The 20,844-nt window shown below is 38.6% G+C and overlaps 1 protein-coding gene across 5 annotated transcripts in view; it reads right to left on the bottom strand.

Annotated features, from left to right (window-relative positions):
- The window catches only part of LOC141808747 (LIM and senescent cell antigen-like-containing domain protein 1), a 47,648-nt gene that overhangs the window by 10,264 nt on the left and 16,540 nt on the right, over nt 1-20,844 (bottom strand). For 2 of the 5 annotated variants that reach the window (XM_074695445.1, XM_074695444.1), the window contains 4 exons: nt 6,130-6,289; nt 1,605-1,671; nt 1,368-1,488; nt 1,141-1,290 (listed from right to left, as the gene is read on the bottom strand). In XM_074695445.1, coding sequence (XP_074551546.1) covers nt 1,141-1,290; nt 1,368-1,488; nt 1,605-1,671; nt 6,130-6,289 — 498 coding nt within the window. Of the gene's footprint in view, nt 1-1,140; nt 1,291-1,367; nt 1,489-1,604; nt 1,672-6,129; nt 6,290-13,646; nt 13,976-20,844 lie in introns of those variants that run through there. The other 3 variants (XM_074695441.1, XM_074695440.1, XM_074695442.1) reach the window with 3 other exon arrangements.

Raw genomic sequence — 20,844 nt, 5'->3', positions numbered from 1 at the left:
TTGTAACCCATGATGGTATGTATTTGAAGGAGTTATTCAAAGTTGACATTGTTTAGAATTTTTTTTATTATGGCAATTTAATATCAAACAAGAAAAAATTACCTGATGATGTCTTTAAACATGTCATAACATAACAGGCCTGATCATCAAACTTACAGAAACTTCAGGGTGGGCCATAAGTTCATTCTCATAGGAAAAATAACCTATGTCTATGTGTGTGTTTTTGAAACAATGGTAATCATTTAGAGCACATTACATGAATAAAAACAGTTGTCCCACCCAGTGTTTACTTTTCTCTGTTAGCATTACATTAACCTGTCATATGTGGATGGGGTGACGTTGGTTGTCATTAACATCATTATAACAGTATCATGATGACTGCTTTTCCTCGACCTCAAGTACAGTTAAACACTTTGGGTCAGTCAAAAATGCTAACAGATAAAACTAAATAGTTTCTGTAGGTTTCATAATCAGGCATGTTATAACATGTTCATGTCTAATCAAGACACTGACAAGTTAATTTGTCTTGGTTAATGTCAAGTTGACATTATAATAATTTTATTTTAACATTTTACTTTTGTCTTTGACAGTATTTTGTGTAAGATCTCAGATCCTTTATCTTTTGCACTTTTAATTGTTTTTATCTTTTATTGTTTATTTTTTCCAGATGTTTACCTTTTCTTTATTTGGTGGTAGTTTTTAGCCTTTTATATATTGTTGCATTTTTTTTCCGCTCCTCCTCACATTTCTCTTTAACCTCTCCTTAATTTCTTTTTTTTATTTCTGTTTTTATTATGTAAAGCACTTTGTGGTATTGTTTTCAGAAATGTGCTATACAAATTAAGTTTATTATTATTAATATTATTGTTATTATTATTATTTTACTATTATTAAAAACATTCAATGCAATGTTAACTTTGCATCAAAGGTGACACGATTGACAACATTCATAACTATGTATGAAGCCTCCTTCATTTTAGGTTGTCAGTTTCATACAGACCTCTTTTATTCAGTGTGTGCATGTGTGTGTGTGTGCGTGTGCGTGTGTGTGTGTGTGTGTGTGTGTGTGTGTGTGTGTGTGTGTGTGTGTGTGCGTGTGTGTGTGTGTGTGTGTGTGTGTGTGTGTGTGTGCATGTTTACCCGCAGTTGTTGCAGTTGAAATGATCAGGGTGGTAAGGATCATTCTTGAACAGGAGAGGCTGCTCCTCTATGATGGCGTGACACTTCTGACAGATGTACTTGCCGAGGCCACGAGCCTTCTCTCGGTTGTGACATGGACGACACAGGTGCCTGATGGGACAGTGAGGAAAAGCTCAGAAAGGAAAGTAACGACACAAAGAAAGAGTTTCTGGATGACAGGAACTGACCTTCCGGCGTTCTTCACAAATCCAACATCAGCGAGCACAGCGGAGCAGATATCACAGCAGAAGCAGTCTGGATGCCAGCTGTTGTTCATAGCCTTGATCACACGGCCGATAATGAACTCACCTGGAGAAGAGAGGAGGGATGATCACTGAGGGAGGGTTTCCCCTCAGTAACGTCTCAATGACAGTCTGGATTTGCAGCTGGAGTTTGTTTCCTGTGACTGCAGTTCCTTTACTTACCACACTGGTGGCAGCAAGGAGCAAATAGCATCTGGAAGTCATGTTCACAGTATTTCCTGCCTTCAAACTGTCAAAAGAATGAAAACATTTTGATTCAGAGCTGTTAAAACACCCATTAGGGCAGTGAAACATATTTTTCTGCTTTTTATTATTGAAATCATCAAAAATGTGTATTTGATCATGATGTTGACTTTTTTAATTAGGCTAAAAGGCTAAAACTATGACTGCATCCATAAATTAATCTAACTAGAGGAAAAAAGAAAATTACTTTGTTTACAAGTCACTGCATTGAGAGTTTGCGTAATAAGAGGCTGATGTCTGAATTTTTCTGTTTTATTTGCAAATTAAAGAGGTACATATGAAGGGCAGGGTCAAAAACAGAAAATCACCCAGCTACACTGACACATTGTTCAAGCATAAAGGAAAGGAAGTTTGAAAACTAACAGAAACTTTGGAGCAGAAAGCTTGAATCAGTAAGAGGATTCTTCAGCAGGTGATGGCCAAGTTTTCTTCCTTTTGTTTTTTCTTCTTTGTGATTGTGCAGCTCCAAAATGCAGATTCAGGATTTGATGTCTGAATCACATGTTCAAAGTCACAAGTCCCCATGTGATATTAGTCCGCAAGCATGACTGTACGACGTGCTGTACTAACACTCTGGTAATCCCAAAAGTCAGTACAGCTTGGCTTCTCAGTTTCTGATTGAAACATTTTGAAATATTATCTGTGAGCGCTCAATAGATTAAATCCTCAACATCATTTTATCATGATTTTATTCTGCATCTGCTTCATTGGTGAGAAACTCCCTGTATGTGTCAATCCTGGCAGCCCCTGTGGATAAAGCAGTCCTTCCAGCTCATTGTCCTTCCAGCTTGTCCCTCTGTTCAACCACAGATCGGTGTCCAGCTTGAATACAATCAACTTGTGCTACAAACTCTGCCAGAAATCTGTGTGTCCTGAAAGATGACCAGCTAACCTTTAAGGTTCATGTGGCCTCCACTGCTTGATCTTGTGGACATGCCCTCTATATCAGTGCATCATTCGTTCATTCCATATCTGTTTTAGAATCCAAAATCGGAAAACGGATAAATACTTGTTATTTCATTTCTCCTTTCCAAATCAAAAATCAGAAAGCAAATAATGGCCTTTTTTCGCTGTTTTGATTTTGTTTTGAAATTAAAAACAGAATATGAGAGAATGGAATTATCATGGGATTTTTGTTCCATTTGTTTTTGGTTTGTATCATTTTCAATGTGTTGTGACCTGGGAGTTGTTGACTTTTTTTTCTCAGGAAGGTCAGTCATTCTCCACAGGGTGATTCCATTGATGGGTGAATCAAGCAGCACGATGGCTAATGTTTAACAGTTGTTATTAGTTAACGTTTTTGTCAAGGATGCCGGACGTGTATGTGCTTTTTAAAGACAGGAAGCATGTCACACTTAGAAGGCATCAGTCACATGACGTTTCCACCCGAGGTTGTGTTGGATGCAGAAACGTCTGACACTCATTGCAGAGCATCTCCTGACACCCATGTCCTGCAACGTCTCCGAAATGTCTGTGTGGGTCTTACCAGCTTCGAACAACTGCTTAATAACATTGTATTGTTCTACTGTGGCCATAGTTACATGTCACTCACTGTATATCACTTTCTCTATCTCTGTGAACAGGTTTCAAGATCAGCGCCTGAGAAAAAAGTCGACAACTCCCGGGTCACAACACATCAAAAATGATACAAACCAAAAACTAATAGAACAAAAATCCCATGATAATTCTATTCTCTCATACTCTATTTTTAAATTCAAAACAAAAAAAAACAGCGAAAAATAGGCCGTCGTTTGTTTTCCAATTTTTGATTTAAAAACAAGAAATGAAATAAAAAGTCGTTATCTGGTTTCAGATTTCGGATTCTAAAACACATACAGAATGAATGGATGATACACTGAAACCTCTATCACATCAGGAGGATCAGACCCTGCCTGACACAACAGGCCATGCAGCTTCTGGTACAGGCCCTTGTGATTTCACGCATCCACTGCAGAAGATCTTTTCTCACAGGCCTCCCTGTGTGTCCATCGAAACCTCTACAGATTACCCAGAATGCAGCTGCACGTCTGGTCTTTAACCAGCCCAAAACAGCACATGACACCCTGCTGTTAATCTATCCTCACTGTCTTCCAGTGGCAGCTCCAATCAAATCCAAAGCTCTTCTTCTAGCTTACAAAACATTAACAAGAACAGCTACTGCCTACCTGGGGTTCCCATCCAGGTCTACACTCCTTCTGGTCCACTACGCTCTGCTTGTGAAAAACACCTGGTGCTCCCAGCCCAGCGTGGCTCTAAATCTCTAGCCAGACTCTTCTCCTCTGTTGTGCCCAAATGATGGAATGAAATTTAACTCTATACGATCCACAGAGTCCCTTTCTACTTTAAGAGATGTCTGAAGACTCATCTGTTCAGGGAACACGTGTGCACTTAATCTGAGCCTTCTCCTCTTTGTCCTCAGGGGTAGAATGAGTTAGAAGTTCTCAGAGCCAGTTCCATTTCTATTTTCTTAACCGCTTATCCTGTTGGGGGTCGCAGGGGGCTAGAGCCTATCCCAGCTGTCATTGGGCGAGAGGTACACCCTGGACTTTGAAATTGTCATCTTAGAATTTGTCAATGTTGGTGTTGACTGTCTCTTAGACTTAGAAATTTTGGATAAATAAATTTATTTTAAAACTTTCTTTTAACTTGTTTTTGATCTTAGTTTATGGGATAATCTTAAATTGTGCATGAACTTGTCTGTTTCTCCTCAGTTTGTCAGGAAATCTTAAAAATCAATAAAAACTGTTGAAATAAGCTAAAATGAGTTCTTTCACCAAAAACCTTACCAAAAAAAAATTGTTTTAAGGTTCAGTAACACCCTGAAGTTACTTGAGTTTAAAACACATTTTAAACTGAATGGCTGAGATGTTTAAAAAATAATGTGGAGATGTTATACACTCCATACTACAACTCGTGGTGCAGTTAGACATCCAGAGGCCTATTCTTAGTCGTAATATAACAAAAAAACACTTATTTTTGGATTAAAAAAATCTTTCTTTGAAAAAAATCTTAATCATACCTCTCTAAACTGTTTTTTGCTTGTATTTAGAATATTTCACTTATTATTGTGCTTCAGGAAGTTTGTTTCCAGTTTTGTTTTCTTTATAAATAAGCATTTTCTTCTCATTTTAAAGATCAGCCAAATCCTGGCTTTCACACTCTGACTGCAAGATTTCTTATTGAGTAAAATTAACTTGCTGCATGGACAGATAATTTCATAGTTTCAAGAAATTTTCTCTGGTTTTATCTTGTAATTGCGCCCCCTTTTTGCAGTGCATAAATACGCGTCATTACACTGTAAAACCTGGATTCTAAGCAAGTGTTTTTGACAAATTTTTAAAAACTGTTTTATTAAATTTAATATGAGGCACATGTAGGTCTGCTATTCAAAGACAAAAAATGACACTGGAATCACTTTTAAAGAGTAAAGAAATCTGCCAATGGGGTAAAACAAATGTTTTTCCTGCATTAAGACATTATTCTTGTTTCAAAAAACTTGAAAAACAAATTTTTATTACCCTTTTATAATTTTTTTTAATATTTTACTTTTACAGGCATTTCAGACGTCTTTTTGTCATTTTGTATCATGAAAATAATATATATACTTTTTTGTTTTTGTCGGGTGAGTATGACTCACAATGAGTGAAATAAGACAGTTTATACAAGTTTTTTAGTTTCTATAATGTGTTAATTTTAAGCTGTTTCACCACCAGTCAGGAAATCCTTACAGGAGCTTTGAGACCAGAGTGAAAAACTTCAACTTTAACCTGATACAGTCTTTTTACCTGCGGAGACTGATGTTTTTGAGTGGAAATAAAGAGCAGAACAACTTCTTTTGTTTATCCTATTTTTCCTAACTATTCAGAAGTAAGACATAGAGGCTAGTAAACACTAAAACACATAAACTAACTTTTAAAATCCATTACTCCTCGGAATTGCTTTGTACATATTCCTGTATTCAACCTGTTTTCTGAACACAGAAGACAAAGAAATGATTGATTGGTGCTGCAGGGTCAGAGACTTCTGAACAGAGCACCAGGTTCCCTGGGGCCTGCTGGAGAAACATCTGGCCCAGTGTCAAAGGTGGTAGACGCACCTTTCTGGATGAAGGGTTTCAATAATCCAGTACGTCCCTCCTTATTCATATCACAGGATCATGTGGTTTGACTTTTGTTTAAAGGATCAAAAACCTTTTTGGTTGACGGATTCCTGTGGTCGCTCATGGTCATTTTAAAACGACTGCAAAGTGAGAAAAATGGTGAAACCTTGAATTGATCATCATCAGATGCTCCCATCATGCTATTTATTTTTTAATCTAATTGTGCAGTTGCAGTCCATTGCCCTCAGGTATGTGTTTAAATCTTTCACTCACTGCATCATCCACCTTTTATTGGATGATCTGAGTCACAGTGAGAAGCCAGCAGCGGGGAAGACAATGGCTTACCTCATAAAAGAGTCCCTCAGGGAACTGCTGGAAACACTGAGCACACACAAAGCACTGCTCATGGTAAAGTTCCCCGTTACTGTTCACTATCTTCTCCGCTGGGGCGAAACCACTCTTGCATCGCTCACACATGGCGTTGGCCAGAGCGTTGGCCATGTTGCTGAAAAGAGAAAAACATCAAAGTGAGGATCTTTAGTTGTTATTTTCACTCTTTTTTACTTGAAATGAACACTTTGAGTATGATTGTTAATGATGTGCGTTAATATTCTAAAACTCTAATTCTGCTACATCACAGCTCAACAATCACATTTAATCACCTGTAAGATATATGACTGCCAAGGCATGTTTCTGTTTTGTTTGATTTTTAACCATATTTCCAAAAGAATACATCAAAGTAACAAAAAGTGTTTGATCAGCTTCGACAGAAAGGAGGAGAGAGGGGAAAGGATTTAAAAGACTTGACTCAATATCTTGGTTGAATGTTTGTTTTGGCTCTTCTTATCAGGGTGTGGAGATCTACGAGGTGGGGACCTACGGGTTGTCTTTTGAGAACGAGCCTGAGGTTTCCATTTTATCATGTGCACTGCTGGACTCAGCAGTGAGTGTGAGTGCATTATTCAATAACATAGTTTTCTCAAGGTACAGGGAGGAAGAAGAGGAAGGTTTTAGAAAAGCTTGTGCTTTATCCTGCTCCTTTCCAGACATGTTGCACTGCAAAAAACTCAAATCTTATCAAGTGACTTACCTTCAGTCAAAAATGTCTTTTTAGACTTAATAATAGGGATGTGCAAGTGCGAGTACTCTTTTTTGACGGTACTATGTATTGATACCACCAAGTACTTTTGATCCATACAATTTCAATTTAGCCAGCCAATACAATGTCAGAATTCTTTACATTCTGTAACACTGCAGTAAGCTGGGAGCATACACACTAATACCATGCCAGGGTATGAGCAGACTGGATTCCTATACACCCAGTCCTTCAACCTCTGACGGTCCTACCTGCAGAGTTATTTCATGAGGTCATCTTTTACCAAAGTGTTCTGCTGTTAGAAATCATCAGCCAGCCACAGGCAAGGTCATCCCATTCAACACCTTTGGTTATATACAGTTATTGGTAGATTAATGGAAATGGAAATATGTCTTGGTGCAAAACATTTACCATTATGTTAGAACTTCTCCTGTTCTACTGTCACTACCACCTTAAATCATTAGCCAAATTTACATGGAGCCAAATATTCCGCTTGTATTGGGTTTATTTGCTCAAACGGAAAGTATTTAACCTTTGTATACACCTCATTCTGAAAGAAAAGTGCCAATCCAAATGGACATTTAATCGGTTTCACAAGGGTGGAATATTCCTTCCCCAAATCGATTGAGGTTTCATGTATCCACTCAAACAGAAAGTTGTCAGGGTGCATTCTGTCAGCGCATGCTCAGTTATGACGTAAGACGCAACTAGAGACGTTCCTCAATTTTAAAGATGGTGGCGAGCCGTCAGCACTGGACTGCTGGTGATGTTTACGTTTTTCTGCGCATGCCCCATTGACTATTCTGTTTGATTACAGTGGCGCATGTAGACCAGGGATCGGAATATTCCTTTCCATGAAAACTATTGTTTTCAGAAAAGTCATTCAGAAAGATTCCATTCAGAAAGACAAAAAACTCTACATGAAACGGTGGCTACTGACTGCTAATTCAGTTCAGACCACACAGATAGTGGCATATCATTTTGATCAAAGACAACTCAGTCACTCCAACACTAAGTCCAAAATAAAACACAAACAACTCTTTAATTTTACAGTTTGTTTTAAAGACATAAACAAAAGTGCAAAATTAAACTAACAACTGCCAGAGTTTTAGTGATCTTTTTAATGAAACTGAAGTGCAAAATAAAACAGTTTAACTGTTAACTCTCCCTGGTTCATTCATGTTGTCTGAAGTTTGTTTTAAGTTGTCCTATTATTTTTACCCTTTCCTTTTACAAACGCTTAATTTCATCCCTCTTTTGTCCTTGGTTCATTTCTTTCACTCCCCACTTATCATACCCTGGCCATCTGTGTGGTCATATCACTGGTATCAACCAATACCAATACCAATACCAATACTTGTCCATCCCTACTTAACATGAGCCACATTCACCTCACAAGTCCAGAAAAATGTCGTTTCAAGTCATTTAAAGACAAAATGAGCTCTGAATCACTTGTAACAAGTTAAAAAAAATCTGCCAATGGAACAAGACAAAAGTTACTTGTATTAAGTCATTATTCTAGTTTCAAACAAATTTTCAGGTAAATTTTTCTTGTTCCATTGGCAGGTTTCTTTACTTGTTACAAGCAGTTCAGAGGTCATATTTGTCTGTAAACCACTTGAAACAAAACATTTTTCTGGACTGACCGGTTAAATGTGGCTCATATCAAGTCTAATAAGACAGTTTTTACTTAGAATAAGAAAAAAACACTTGATAAGATTTCATTTTTTTATAGAGTGGGTTATTATTGTTATTGTTGTTTTGACTGTTCTCAGTGGTTTTGTCTACTTTTCACTTAACTTTCTTGCATTATACATTATATATTATTATGTTTGACAGCACTCATTCATCATTCATTTATATGGCTCAATTTGATATTACACAGGTCTGACAAAGACTGAGGTACACTGAGGCACAGACTTAAACTGACATCTGAAACCAAGCCTGCCCTGTCATTAAACAGTGTGATTTGTTTTACTGCCTCTCTGCAAACTGTGACTGCCATGAATCTTGGGGGCGGGGCCTCAGGCTAATAATTTATAACTTTATGAGGTTTGGTGCCAGAACCTGCTGCACAGATAGGGTCACACCCAAAGACCTGCCTCACTGCCTCTTAAAAACCTAATTATTTACACCCCTCGATTCTGCTTAGCATCACATTTGTATGCCAGAGCAAACAGTTGTTAAAAAGGCAGTTTGATAAATAACACACCTGGCAAAGCACACTGTGCCAAGCCTCAGTGGAAGAGCTTCAGCTTTTCACACCAGGAAGAGGTCTCAGTCCCTCTGAACTGCTCTTTTAGCTGGATACATCCAGAATCTACGAGGATCCTACACAAGATCTGTGCAAAACAACTGTTAAATGGCTGATTCATATTCCCAACCCCTAGTTTTTATTCTGGTTGACACAGGTTTAAAGGAGGAGAAGTCTACAAACTGCTTAAAGCTGGATGATTGATACGATCTGTACTCCATCGCCTGGATATAATTCAGTACAGAAACATGGAGAAGATGTTTTAAGGACGTAAATGATTTAACTTTGAATATGAGTTCAGTGGTGATTATAGCCTTCTCTGTCTTTGTATCAAGCTTTGGCTAAACCTTAAACTAAAACTGCCATAAGACAGAGAACAACTAAAAAACATGGGACCAGGATGATCAGATATGTTAAAAAGAAGAGAAAAAAAAGAACGAGAACGGTTGGACCATCCTGCCTTCTCCACTTTGTTTGAAAGGTCAAATACCAAAGTGTATCGTAGCAACGCACAGACACAAACAAGACTGTGATGGATATTTTCTGTGATTATAAACTCAGTTAGAGCAATTTGTGAATCAACAGGAGTTCCACACACTCCTAGACACTCTGCTCATCATTTCTGACTTGTTTGGATTGTATTCAATGTTTTTTGTCTTAAAACAATCTGATAGTAAATGTCTTTTCAGGAGTCTGCTGTGAAAACTCAACACACACGACTACACTGAAAAAAGATGTAGAGATATCTTCATCTTGGTTTTCCATCACACACTTATCAAACACATATTATTCTATACACCCCGCCTGGCTTCATATCAGACACGCTGACAGCCCTGCCCTGTCCAAAGGATTTATGGGAGGAAATGATACATCCCTAAGGCATTTCCACCCTCCTATCTGCCTCAAGCACCCTGTGTGAAGCAAAGACGAGCTTAGGACACGTCCCAGAGCTGAAACAAAATAAGTTTTCTCTATTGAACGCAAAACAGCAGATGTCACTGCTGCAGGAGCAGTTTTACAGAAACACCGTGAGCAGAACGTAGTGTGAAGGCCCCAATCCCTCACCTGCTCTCCACAAAACATCAACCGTCAAGTTGAATAAGGGCCAAACTGTGACCTTTGTCATTTGGTGAAGGGCTTTGTTAACCTTCAGCATCCAGGCTCAAAAAACAGTCATTCAACTTCTTTCCATCAACCAAAGGCACTGTTAGGAGTTTTTATCAGTGATTAACACCAAAATTATTCTAGACACCTCTTTCTGGTCTGCAAAAAGTAAATCAGATAACGACTTACGAGTTTATTGTCAAATCTGGTGCAAGAAAAAGTGTAAATATTCAACCAGGAAAAGAGTGAGCTTCAAACTAAATTCACAATCTTTCCCTTCCATCCTTGTCACCACATCATGAAGCTCTTCTGGAAATTGGAGGCTTATTTAGGGATGGGTACTGAATTGGTTACTTTTTATAGGTATCGACCAAAATCTGTCAAGAGTACCAGGTACCGATTCACGAAAAACCAAAAGGTACCATGTTAAGGTACCTAAATGCATCCTTGTGACTGTGAAGAATTGGAGGAGTAGGCAATTTTCCATGCTAGACATGAACACAGCATTGCAGGTTACATATTGAAGAATAAATATATTAAATTGAAAAACTGTAATACTTTATTATTAAACAAATTGATATTTTTTTACCACATAAACACAAAAAAGTACAGAAAATTGGTACCTTTGGGTACCAGTACTGATTACCAAGTACTGGCATCGGTACTGCATCATTTCAAATGTGAAAGGTACCCATCCCTTGGCTTATTGGCAGAATAAAGAGAAGAGGTGACTGCCTTTACAAACTCTGGGTTACTCCACCTTATTCACTTTCCTTTTGTTTCAATCCTTTTTCTTTCTACTTCCTACAACAACACTGAGGGAAAACTGCAACCTCAGAGATGTTTAAGGATCAGTTGAGGTTTGGCTTTCATATGACGGACAATAAGGGCCACATATTTTTTTTTTTTTAAAAAAGGTAACTTACGAGATTAATCTCATAAATGTAAAAGAAAAAGTCATAATTTTACTAAAACAAAGTCTTAAATTTAACTCTTCAGCTACAGGCTATCAGGAGAGCGCTTGTACTAACATGAGGAGCGTGGAGCATGTTGTGAAGTTATACTTGAGTATAGGTTTTACAAATAAGGAACTATTCTAACTTTTGCTACATCAGCATAATCACAATAAGTACAATTATACTCATGTTATGCTGTTGTTGTGTGCTATAGCTAAGAAACTGGGGCTTTGTTAAGAACTCTGATAAAGTTAAGACAGGTACGCACTACAGGATAAGGGGGCTGATTTTTGTCCCAATCTCCTCACAATCAAAGCCAGCAAAGGCCTGATTATCTGATGTTTGCAAATTACACTGTGTGTGATTTTTCTGTGGTGTGGGGTGTATTAAGTGTGAATTTGTCCAGTCGGAGCTGCTCAGAAGGCCTCCGATTGAGAGATCGTAGATAATGAACATGGCAAAGGGACGACCCTACTCACCTCCAACTCACACTGTAATACACACAACCCACATTCCTGCCATTTCTGAGACTTTTTCCATCATCTTTTTTCTTTTCTTTTTTTTTTTTTCTTATAATTTAAGAAGCCAAAATCAACCATCATTAGTTTCTCCGGTTCGTCATGTTTTACTATACAAGATTTGGAATATTAAAGAAGCTGACACTCTGCTGAAGAATCGGTTAGTGTGTGGTGTGCCTTTAGAAAACTATTTACAGATTTGTCTTTCCTCAATAAGTCATCACTGGAACATAACTTTTACAAATCCACACCTCTCTGCAATCACAGCCAGGTAGACTGAGAGCTACAAATACATTTCCTTCTAAATAAGCCGTCCTCAGCACCGTGGAACTTACATTGTCCCCCATATAGAAGCGCTTGTTTCAAGGATATCACTGCAAATTACAGCACATGTGATCTCACGCTTTTCAGACTACATTTCTTATATTTTCTGACAGCCTGTGGCTATAGACTAAGTTAAGAGTTTATACTTATAAAATTATGACTTCTTCTTGTAAATTCACGACTTTTTTCTAGTAAATTTACCACATTTTTTTTTTCATAAATATATGAGATCAATCTCGCAAATTAACTCTTTTTTAAAATCCTTTTCATGGCCCTAAAGTTTTGTGGTACTTTTACTTTTTCTCAATTGGTAGTTCAGGAAACCAAAGGTGAAAAAATGTCAATGTTCATCTTGTGTGGTGGATGAAAAAAATACAGTAATCGGAGTAAAAAGTTGATCAGTCAAAGTCGCAAATTATTTCAGGGGGTAAAGTAAGAACAAATTAATTTTTTGGTGCTGTCGCAGGCCTTGCTGCAAAACTGTAATCGAAGCAAGTTACGTCTTACTTTTATTAAAAATGATGTTTAGACTTAATGTGAGCCACAATAACCTGAATGGATTGAATTTAAAGAGGAAACAAATCTTCCACATGGGTAAAAATGCTGAAGAACTTATTGTCAGGTGAATGCCATTCTTATTAAAAATAATAAAACATTTTTTACTAAAAGTAACAAAAACACTGGCTGAGATTTCACACATTCATCACATCCATGCTTTGAAAGTTTATTGTTTTGGTGTCTGATTCATCATTCCATACGGATGATGATGGAATCTTTCCACTGTCAGTAAAAATAAAGATGAACATTTTCTTTCTCTTACAGTTCTATCTGAAAAGTACATCCAGAGTTAAAGTCAACTCTACACAAACCTGTGGGTCACCCTGAGCCATGTTCTACCACAACCTGTTCTGAGGCCAGATAAGTCAAAAATACAGTATGTATATTTAGCCTTCCTGTCAGTCATGCACACATAGTTGGAATGCCAGTTGGAATATTCTGCTTTGCATAACAACTCCCCCCTGGCACAAAGATAGCCCTTCCTGTGCACTCCCTCCTGTAGCACTCAGAGCGGTCCCTGCACAAACATGGCACAGAGTGTGGCAGCTTAAACACATCAAACTAAGTGGTAAAGCCAGCCAATACAATGTCAGAATTCTTCACATTCTGTAACACTGCAGTAAGCTGGGAGCATACACACTAATACCATGCCAGGGTATGAGCAGACTGGATTCCTATACACCCAGTCCTTCAACCTCTGACGGTCCTACCTGCAGAGTTAATTCATGAGGTCATCTTTTACCAAAGTGTTCTGCTGTTAGAAATCATCAGCCACAGGCCAGGTCATCCCATTCAACACCTTTGGTAATATCCAGTTATTGGTAGATTAATGGAAATGGAAATTTGTCCTTAATGCAAAACTTTTACCAACATGTTATAACTTCTCCTGTTTTACTGTCACTACCACCTTAAATTGGTGATGGCTCATTCAATTCAGACCACACATGTGGATTTCTGTGTATGAACATAAAATTGCTAAAACTCCTTTATACTACCGGCAACGCCAAGTGAAATTCAGACAACAGTATTTTAATCAAAGGATTTATACTTACAAGCGAGCATAAAAATCACAGAACTCCTTATAGACTTTGACATCACTCTTTCGTCTCTGAGACTTAGACACTGGGACCTCTGCCTCTCCCCCGTCCCCATCATGAAGCCTCTGATGAAAGCCGTTCATTTCAGTGACATGGTCTGGGGCTTCTCCATCTTCAGGTATTGATGGAGGCAAGGCACGACCATTCATCTCCATTCTCATCTGCGAAAGTCCTAATTAACTGCAAAAGCCCAGCTCACACTCCACTGACAGCCACCGCTGGTGAAAGTGAAACACTCCGGTGTAATCCTGCTTGTTTTTTTTCAGTAACAGTTTCCAGGTCGCTGTGGGAGCTGTAATCCAGCAAGACGGAGACTGAAACTCTGATCAGACTGCACTGGGAGTACGCTCCCACTCTCTTACTCATACACATACACACTCCCTCTTTCTCACATTCCCACATCAAGTCTTTCTCTCGCCTCCCCCCTCTCTCTCTGTCACACACACACACACACACACACACACACACACACACACACACACACACACACACCCCTCCTGTCACCCTCACTGTCTATTCTTGGGGCAGGTTAGTGACATTACAGAACCCACCCTGTCGCCTGTCCAACCAGAGGTCAGTGTGCCATTGCTCACACACACACACACACACACACACACACACACACACACACACACACACACACACACACACACACACACATACACACACACACACACACACACACACACACACACACACACACACACACACACACACACACAATACTTGGCCATATTTTTTATTAATAAATGCTTTGCATTCCTAATAGCCACAGTCAATGACTAATATCTGCCCGTGCTATCAGTCTGTGTTTGTTTGTGTTGAACAGCTGGAGCTCTCAGCCTTCTGGTAGATATAACAACATGGCTCCAACTATAATATTACGCAAAGTGGGAATGTAGCACAGGGAAGCCAGAGGCTGAGGTGGTGAGATATCTCCATGATGGTGGAAAAAAGGGGGTTAACTTTCTGGTTATTCCATGGATCGTAAAAAATCTCTGAGACAAGAACAAACAATGTTTGGACAAACACACAGTTTTATACTAAGACATTTTTTTTAATAAGTATAATTCTACTGATACAAAGGGATAAAGTGCTTGATGACAGGTGTCTGACTTAGACTGCAGTGCCACCTTTTGCCCGAGTCTCACACACACTGTAGTGAAGACATGACTTTTAACAAGGCTTTGTTTTGGAAATGAACAAATGAGCAGAGCTAACCTAAGCTTACTCTACTTTTTATTGATGGACTCTCAAGTTTGAACAAGGTTTGGTTGGTTTTACCATATCCAAACTAAGGGACAACATCCGATTTGTAAAAATGGAGCCTATGCAGAAAGAAGTGCTAAAAGTTGCTGTTCATCAAGGACCAGAAGTTACGAACACACCCAGCCAAAAAAACCCCAGACTTTTACAGCATCAAAAACACATTTACAGCCTGATTAAAAAAAACACTGATTTTGCAATCTGCACACACTGGTGGGTGATTTTTTTTTTTCGAACTCTGCGGTTTAGAAGTTATGAGGATCGTTTGATTGTCCAATCAGAGGCACAGCTCAGCACCCTGTAGTTGTTCGAAAGGAAGCTCAAAGCCGTCACATTCAATATGACTCCGTCCGTGGACTGGCATCATTCCACGTTATCATGACCTAGGGCTGGACAATTATGGATAAAATAATAATCACAATTATTTTGATAGATATTGAAATCACGATTAACAAACACAATTATTCATAATTTCAAAACTTGAGTATTTATTGAATTACAACTTGAAAAAACAATCAAAATCAAGTGTCTGGAATCCTGGGTTGCTTACGGTACTGATAGGGTACATGTCCCTTGCTAGCATAAATGTAACAGCCTCTGTTATCTCTTGATGTCTCCAGGTGGGATATAGAGTGGCACTGTAAAGGGTGTCCTTAATGGAAGACTGTGTTGTCATTGTGGTGCTGACTGACGCTGACAAGCTAGCACTTTTTTCGTCTCTTAGGGTCCATTAAAACTTGGTCATAGACCACTTTGTGGCTAAACTTTAAGTGGTTAAAAAAATTGGTTGTGTTGCTTTGGGGAGTGGACCCGATAGCTTGACAAATTTTGCAAATAATGTCCTTTTGCTGGATGTCCCACGACTTGAAGCCCAATTGCTTCCAGATGAGTGAAATAGTCCTACCTTTCTTGTCAACTAAAGGCCCTTTCTACCATGTTAGTTAACCACTTTCTTTGCATGTTGTTGATTGACAAATGCTTGCTGCAGTTGCGTGCACAACACAGGTGCATTCACAGTGCTTCGGCAGTGCAGGAAATTACATACACTTTAATCGTTTTTCTTAGATTATAATGTTTTTATGATCGTGAGTAACCAAAATCGAAATCAATATCAAAATTCAATAAATCGTCCAGCCCCATCATGAAAAGATGGATGACGTCGCGGAGACCACATCCATGTTTTATACAGTCTATGTTCCAAACACACTCTGACTTCTGTACTATTTAAAACTTGTCATGTGACACTCAAAGGACTGCTTATTTTCACAGACAGGATTAAACTCTAGAAATAAAAAATAAAGAAATGAAAACCAAACAAACAAACAGCTTTAATCTTCTCCCAATCTGTCTTGAGAACTGCTCTGTGTGAAACGTCTCTCAGAAGTTATCCAATCCTGCAATTATAAAATGCATTAATGGTCCTCACAGATCCCACATTGGTCTAAGGCTAGGCATTCCCACAAACTGTGCGTCTTCAAAATGATAGCTCTTCATGTGGCTAAACTCAACTGGCATCTCAAATTAATGACCACTTGCCAAATCATCAAAACAACATTAAACCAGCTCTGGAAATACACCCCAGGGATACAAACACACTCATTTGGAAACAGATGCTGGGTTTGAATACTCACTCTGCAAACGAAAGAATGTGCAATAAATAAATAGTTTTTAAAGAGTGAAGTGTGTGTGTGTGTGTGTGTGTGGCTGTAATATATATGTGAGTTCTTCAGTAAAACACTTCTACATGACTCCATCATTCTACAAATAGACGCCCGGTGGAGCCTCAGAACCAAACTAGGTGCTGGCAGCTGCTCTCCTGTGTCTGTGTATATATGTGTGTGTGTGAGAGGGAGAAAGAGAATTTGTATACATAGCAGAGGCCAACTCTGCCTCCACAGAACATGGCTGCCAACCTGCATCAAATATCAAATGTATTTATGGATTCTTGTCGTTTAAAACCCACAATTTAAACACTTTCATTCGATTATGCCGTCCTCAAAACACAGATATGTACGGCCTCTGAAACCTTTTTCCATTTCTCTGGTTTCTAAAACAAAGTATGACTGGGAACTGTTTTGAATTTTACAAGTCTTTCCAAAACAGAACAACAACTGCAGAAAAGTCACCTGTCATTAGCCAAGTCTGTACTGGGAATTGTATCCAGTGGGAACCAGTGTTGAGTGAGCAGGGTACAATGGGTAGAGGGTGGGTGCTTAACAGGAAAAACGTCTTTCCTCCTGATTACAGTCAGTGCCAAACAGCAGTGTGTTGTTCCCTAAAATAAGGGCTTCAGAACTGCTCTTTAGTGTCTAGATGGAATCATACAGTGTGTTATTGTGCATCACCTCAAAACTACTGAAGCATTTCAATGGAGAATACAATTAAACCAGATGAGATCTTCACTGGTACTGTGAAGACCTGAAAAGTGTATGCAAAATGTGAGAATTTCTTTTAAAAGTTCATAAACTTTGTGTTAATAAAAATAGGACAGACAGAACAGACTTGCAGTCTTGGGTAGAATATAAAAGAAAACCAAGCAGGTTTTAACATCTGACATGCTTGGCTTTAGAAGCATTCTAAGCCAACAAAGATTAAAATAACATTTGAAAAATAGACACTTACTATGACAAGAATAAAGTAAGACACAATTATGATCACATTAAATTTACTGCTTGATGAATAGTGAATAATGCGATATAGGTTGACATATGTTAGAAAAAGACCTGAAGTTTTCCCAGCCTGTCAGTGACTGACTGAGAGAATGTGAGTGGCTGTATGGATGTCAACCTGAGCTTAAAAATGGCTGCAGCAACTGTCAGCAGCAGACAAAGTGTCTCTGGTGTGTTCCCTCCACAGGACGGGTTTACAGACTTCCTCTGAGGGTCACCGAAGGTCGCAAAGGGGGTCACAGTTCAGGCCACTGATAGTGACAACTTGGAAAATGTGTGTCATTCAAGGGAAACGACTAGAATAGAATAGAATAGAATAGAATAGAATAGAATAGAATAGAATATTCTTCAATTGATCCCCCATGGGGATATTTTTTTTTTTGCCACAGCAGCTCATAGAAAAAATGCAATAATTTCAATAACAATAAAAAATAGAATGATAATAAGAGGAAAAAGAAATTTAAAGAAATATAGACAAGCAGCAAAATATTACCATTTACTACTAATAGACCGATATGGATTTTTCCAGGCTGATACCAATATTTGAAGCCAATATTAATTTTCTGTCAAAGTAAAAATATTGGTGTCAAAATGTTGAACAATACAAACTCCAACACTAAATTTCATTCAAACACATTCATTAAACAGCTCCCAGGCTTAGCAGCATATTTTATAAAGTTAAATCAAAACTTAGAAAAATAAATAGCTAAAGATTTCTGCAGTAAATAAAGTTTTTGAAAATCTCAATGTAACTGCAATGACTGTAATAACTGCACTGCTGATTGGCTGTTTCCCAAGCCATGACTGTGTAACCAATCAGATAGTACAGTGGGTGGGACAGTGCTGGGGACTGGAAAGTGACTGCAGACAGCGGAGCAGCTGCATCAGAGCCGCAACAACGCAATTTTAAATTTGTTTCTTATTGGCAGTCGGATTAAAAAGCAGATGCTGATATGCTTCAAAATGCCAAAAATCGGCCCTGATAATCGGCCCCGCCCATAATCAGTCAATCCCTACTATTGACATATTTACATGAGAACAAGACAAGTACAAATTAAAAGTACAAAGATCAGCATGTGACAATGAGGAGTGAGCACTGGGATGACATGCAGAAAGGCCAATATCTTTTGAGTGCTGGATGACATAAGGTGAGAGTTCAACATAAGGTGAGAGTTCAACATAAGGTGAGAGTTCAACATAAGGTGAGAGTTCAACATAAGGTGAGAGTTCAATGCACCTGATTTTTTTACTAGAGGTCGACCAATATAGGTTTTTTGGGGGCCGATGCCAATGCCGATGCTTTCCAAATCTGGGCAGCCGATGCCGATATGCATAGCCGATTTTTCCAATTTGATATTCAGGCCGATTGTTAAATAAATATATATTTATCACATTTTTGTGAAACGCGGCAATTTCTGAGCAACTAAAAGAAATCTATTACAACAAGTCGTGTCCAGTCCTCTGAACATTTATTCAGCTTTCAAAACAATGAAATATTTTGTCTGAGTAAACACACAATGTAACAAGCAGTAGTAAACATTCACACTCTTCTTAAAATGTCAAAAAAGAAATTTAAACTTATTAATATAATTTGAACAAAAGTATGTAATGTATCCAAGTGGTTCCAAAAGTTTGAGGTGCTCATCTTTTTTGTGCCTGATCAAAAATTGCGTCATTTTATACAACGGATCAAAAATCTGCTTTTTCAAAGAAAATAGGGCCGATGGCCGATAGAGACAAATGTCCAAATATCGGCCGGCCGATATATCGGTCTACCTCTATTTTTTACTCCTCAAATACACCAGATACATCTGCAGTCTGAGTCTGTTCTGTTGCATGTTGACTGCGTTCGTCAACTCACACCGGCTGCTTTAGTCCAACAAGCTGTATGACTGACAGACAGCTGGAGTCAAAGACTGAGGCGTTCCTGTGCTTCCCTCTCCATTGATAAGTCTCTCTTCATTCATTTTGGGCTTTAAAACCTCAAACCTGTTGACTCCTGGTCTGGCTCCACTCATTGAGTCCATTTGTGAAGCTAAAAGCAAACCATTTTTGACACGGTTTATTTTATTTTTAAAGTCTCTTGGTGTTTTAAGGTAGTTTCCGGTCACAACTTCCTGTCCCGCTCGATCTTCCTTACGCTGAATTTATGCGTCCATGTCCAGCAAAAATAGGGTGGCTGCATATTACCTGCAACATGACGGACCAGCCTCCCAGATGAACTACAACAGATCCTGTGTGAGTTGACACTTTGACATGAATGTAAAACCTATCTGATCCGTTGCAGTGACAGAGCAGAGACAGACTGCAGACGCATCTGGTGGATTTCAGCCGTAACAGTTAAGTGTTTCATTCATTGTGCACAGCAACATTAAACATGTTAACAGGCTTGATTAAAAAGCATTGTTCGAAACATTTTTGTCAAAAACTCAACAGTCATGTTGGAAGGGTAGGTTAGTCTGTAAAATCACACTTTCTGAAATGATGAAATTATGTGAAAAAAAAAAGTTATCTGAACAGGATTAAGGCATATAACTTTAAATAAAATGAATTACTGATACTATGTAGATGGTTTTGCTTGAAACTTAAGTGTCATCATATGAACCACCATCATCAACATCAGCACAAAACCAAAGTCACTGTTGTCCCAACAGTAGTATGATTAATAAAAAAGCAAGTCGTATGAAATTGTGCAGGTACGGGCTGACAAACCAAACCAGACACACCCTTCCTGAATGCACTAACACTCCCCCTGACACACACACGCAGAGTCAACAGCAACCATAGCTACAGGGACATTAGGGCTGTTGGGCAAAATAACTTTCCCTGTTGGCGAGGCAAAGAAAGAGCACACACACACACACACACACACACACACACACACACGCACACACACACACACACACACACACACACACACACACACACACACACACACACACACACACACACACACACACACACAAGAGTGTGTAACACTGAGTGATTCAGTGACTGAGCAAACATAATTTATGACAAACATTTCCTTTTGTTGTGCAGCACTTGTTCCTGACGCCCACTTGACCGGCACCATCATCATCATCATCATCAAGTGTCCTTTTCTCCTTAACTCCTCAAACAGCCTGGAACAGGCAGGCAAAGGAAAGAAGTAATACATAACAGTCATAACAACCTCAAAAGCTTGCAGACAATAGTCCTGATAGAGGGATTTATTTTTC

The sequence above is a fragment of the Halichoeres trimaculatus genome, unplaced genomic scaffold (genome assembly GCF_033239565.1).
Source record: "Halichoeres trimaculatus isolate MK-OKI-2021-1 unplaced genomic scaffold, fHalTri1.1 fHalTri1_scaffold_19, whole genome shotgun sequence".
Classification (NCBI taxonomy): Eukaryota; Metazoa; Chordata; class Actinopteri; order Labriformes; family Labridae; genus Halichoeres; species Halichoeres trimaculatus.
Note: the sequence above shows the minus strand (reverse complement) of the source record. Positions and strands in the feature narration are given on the sequence as shown.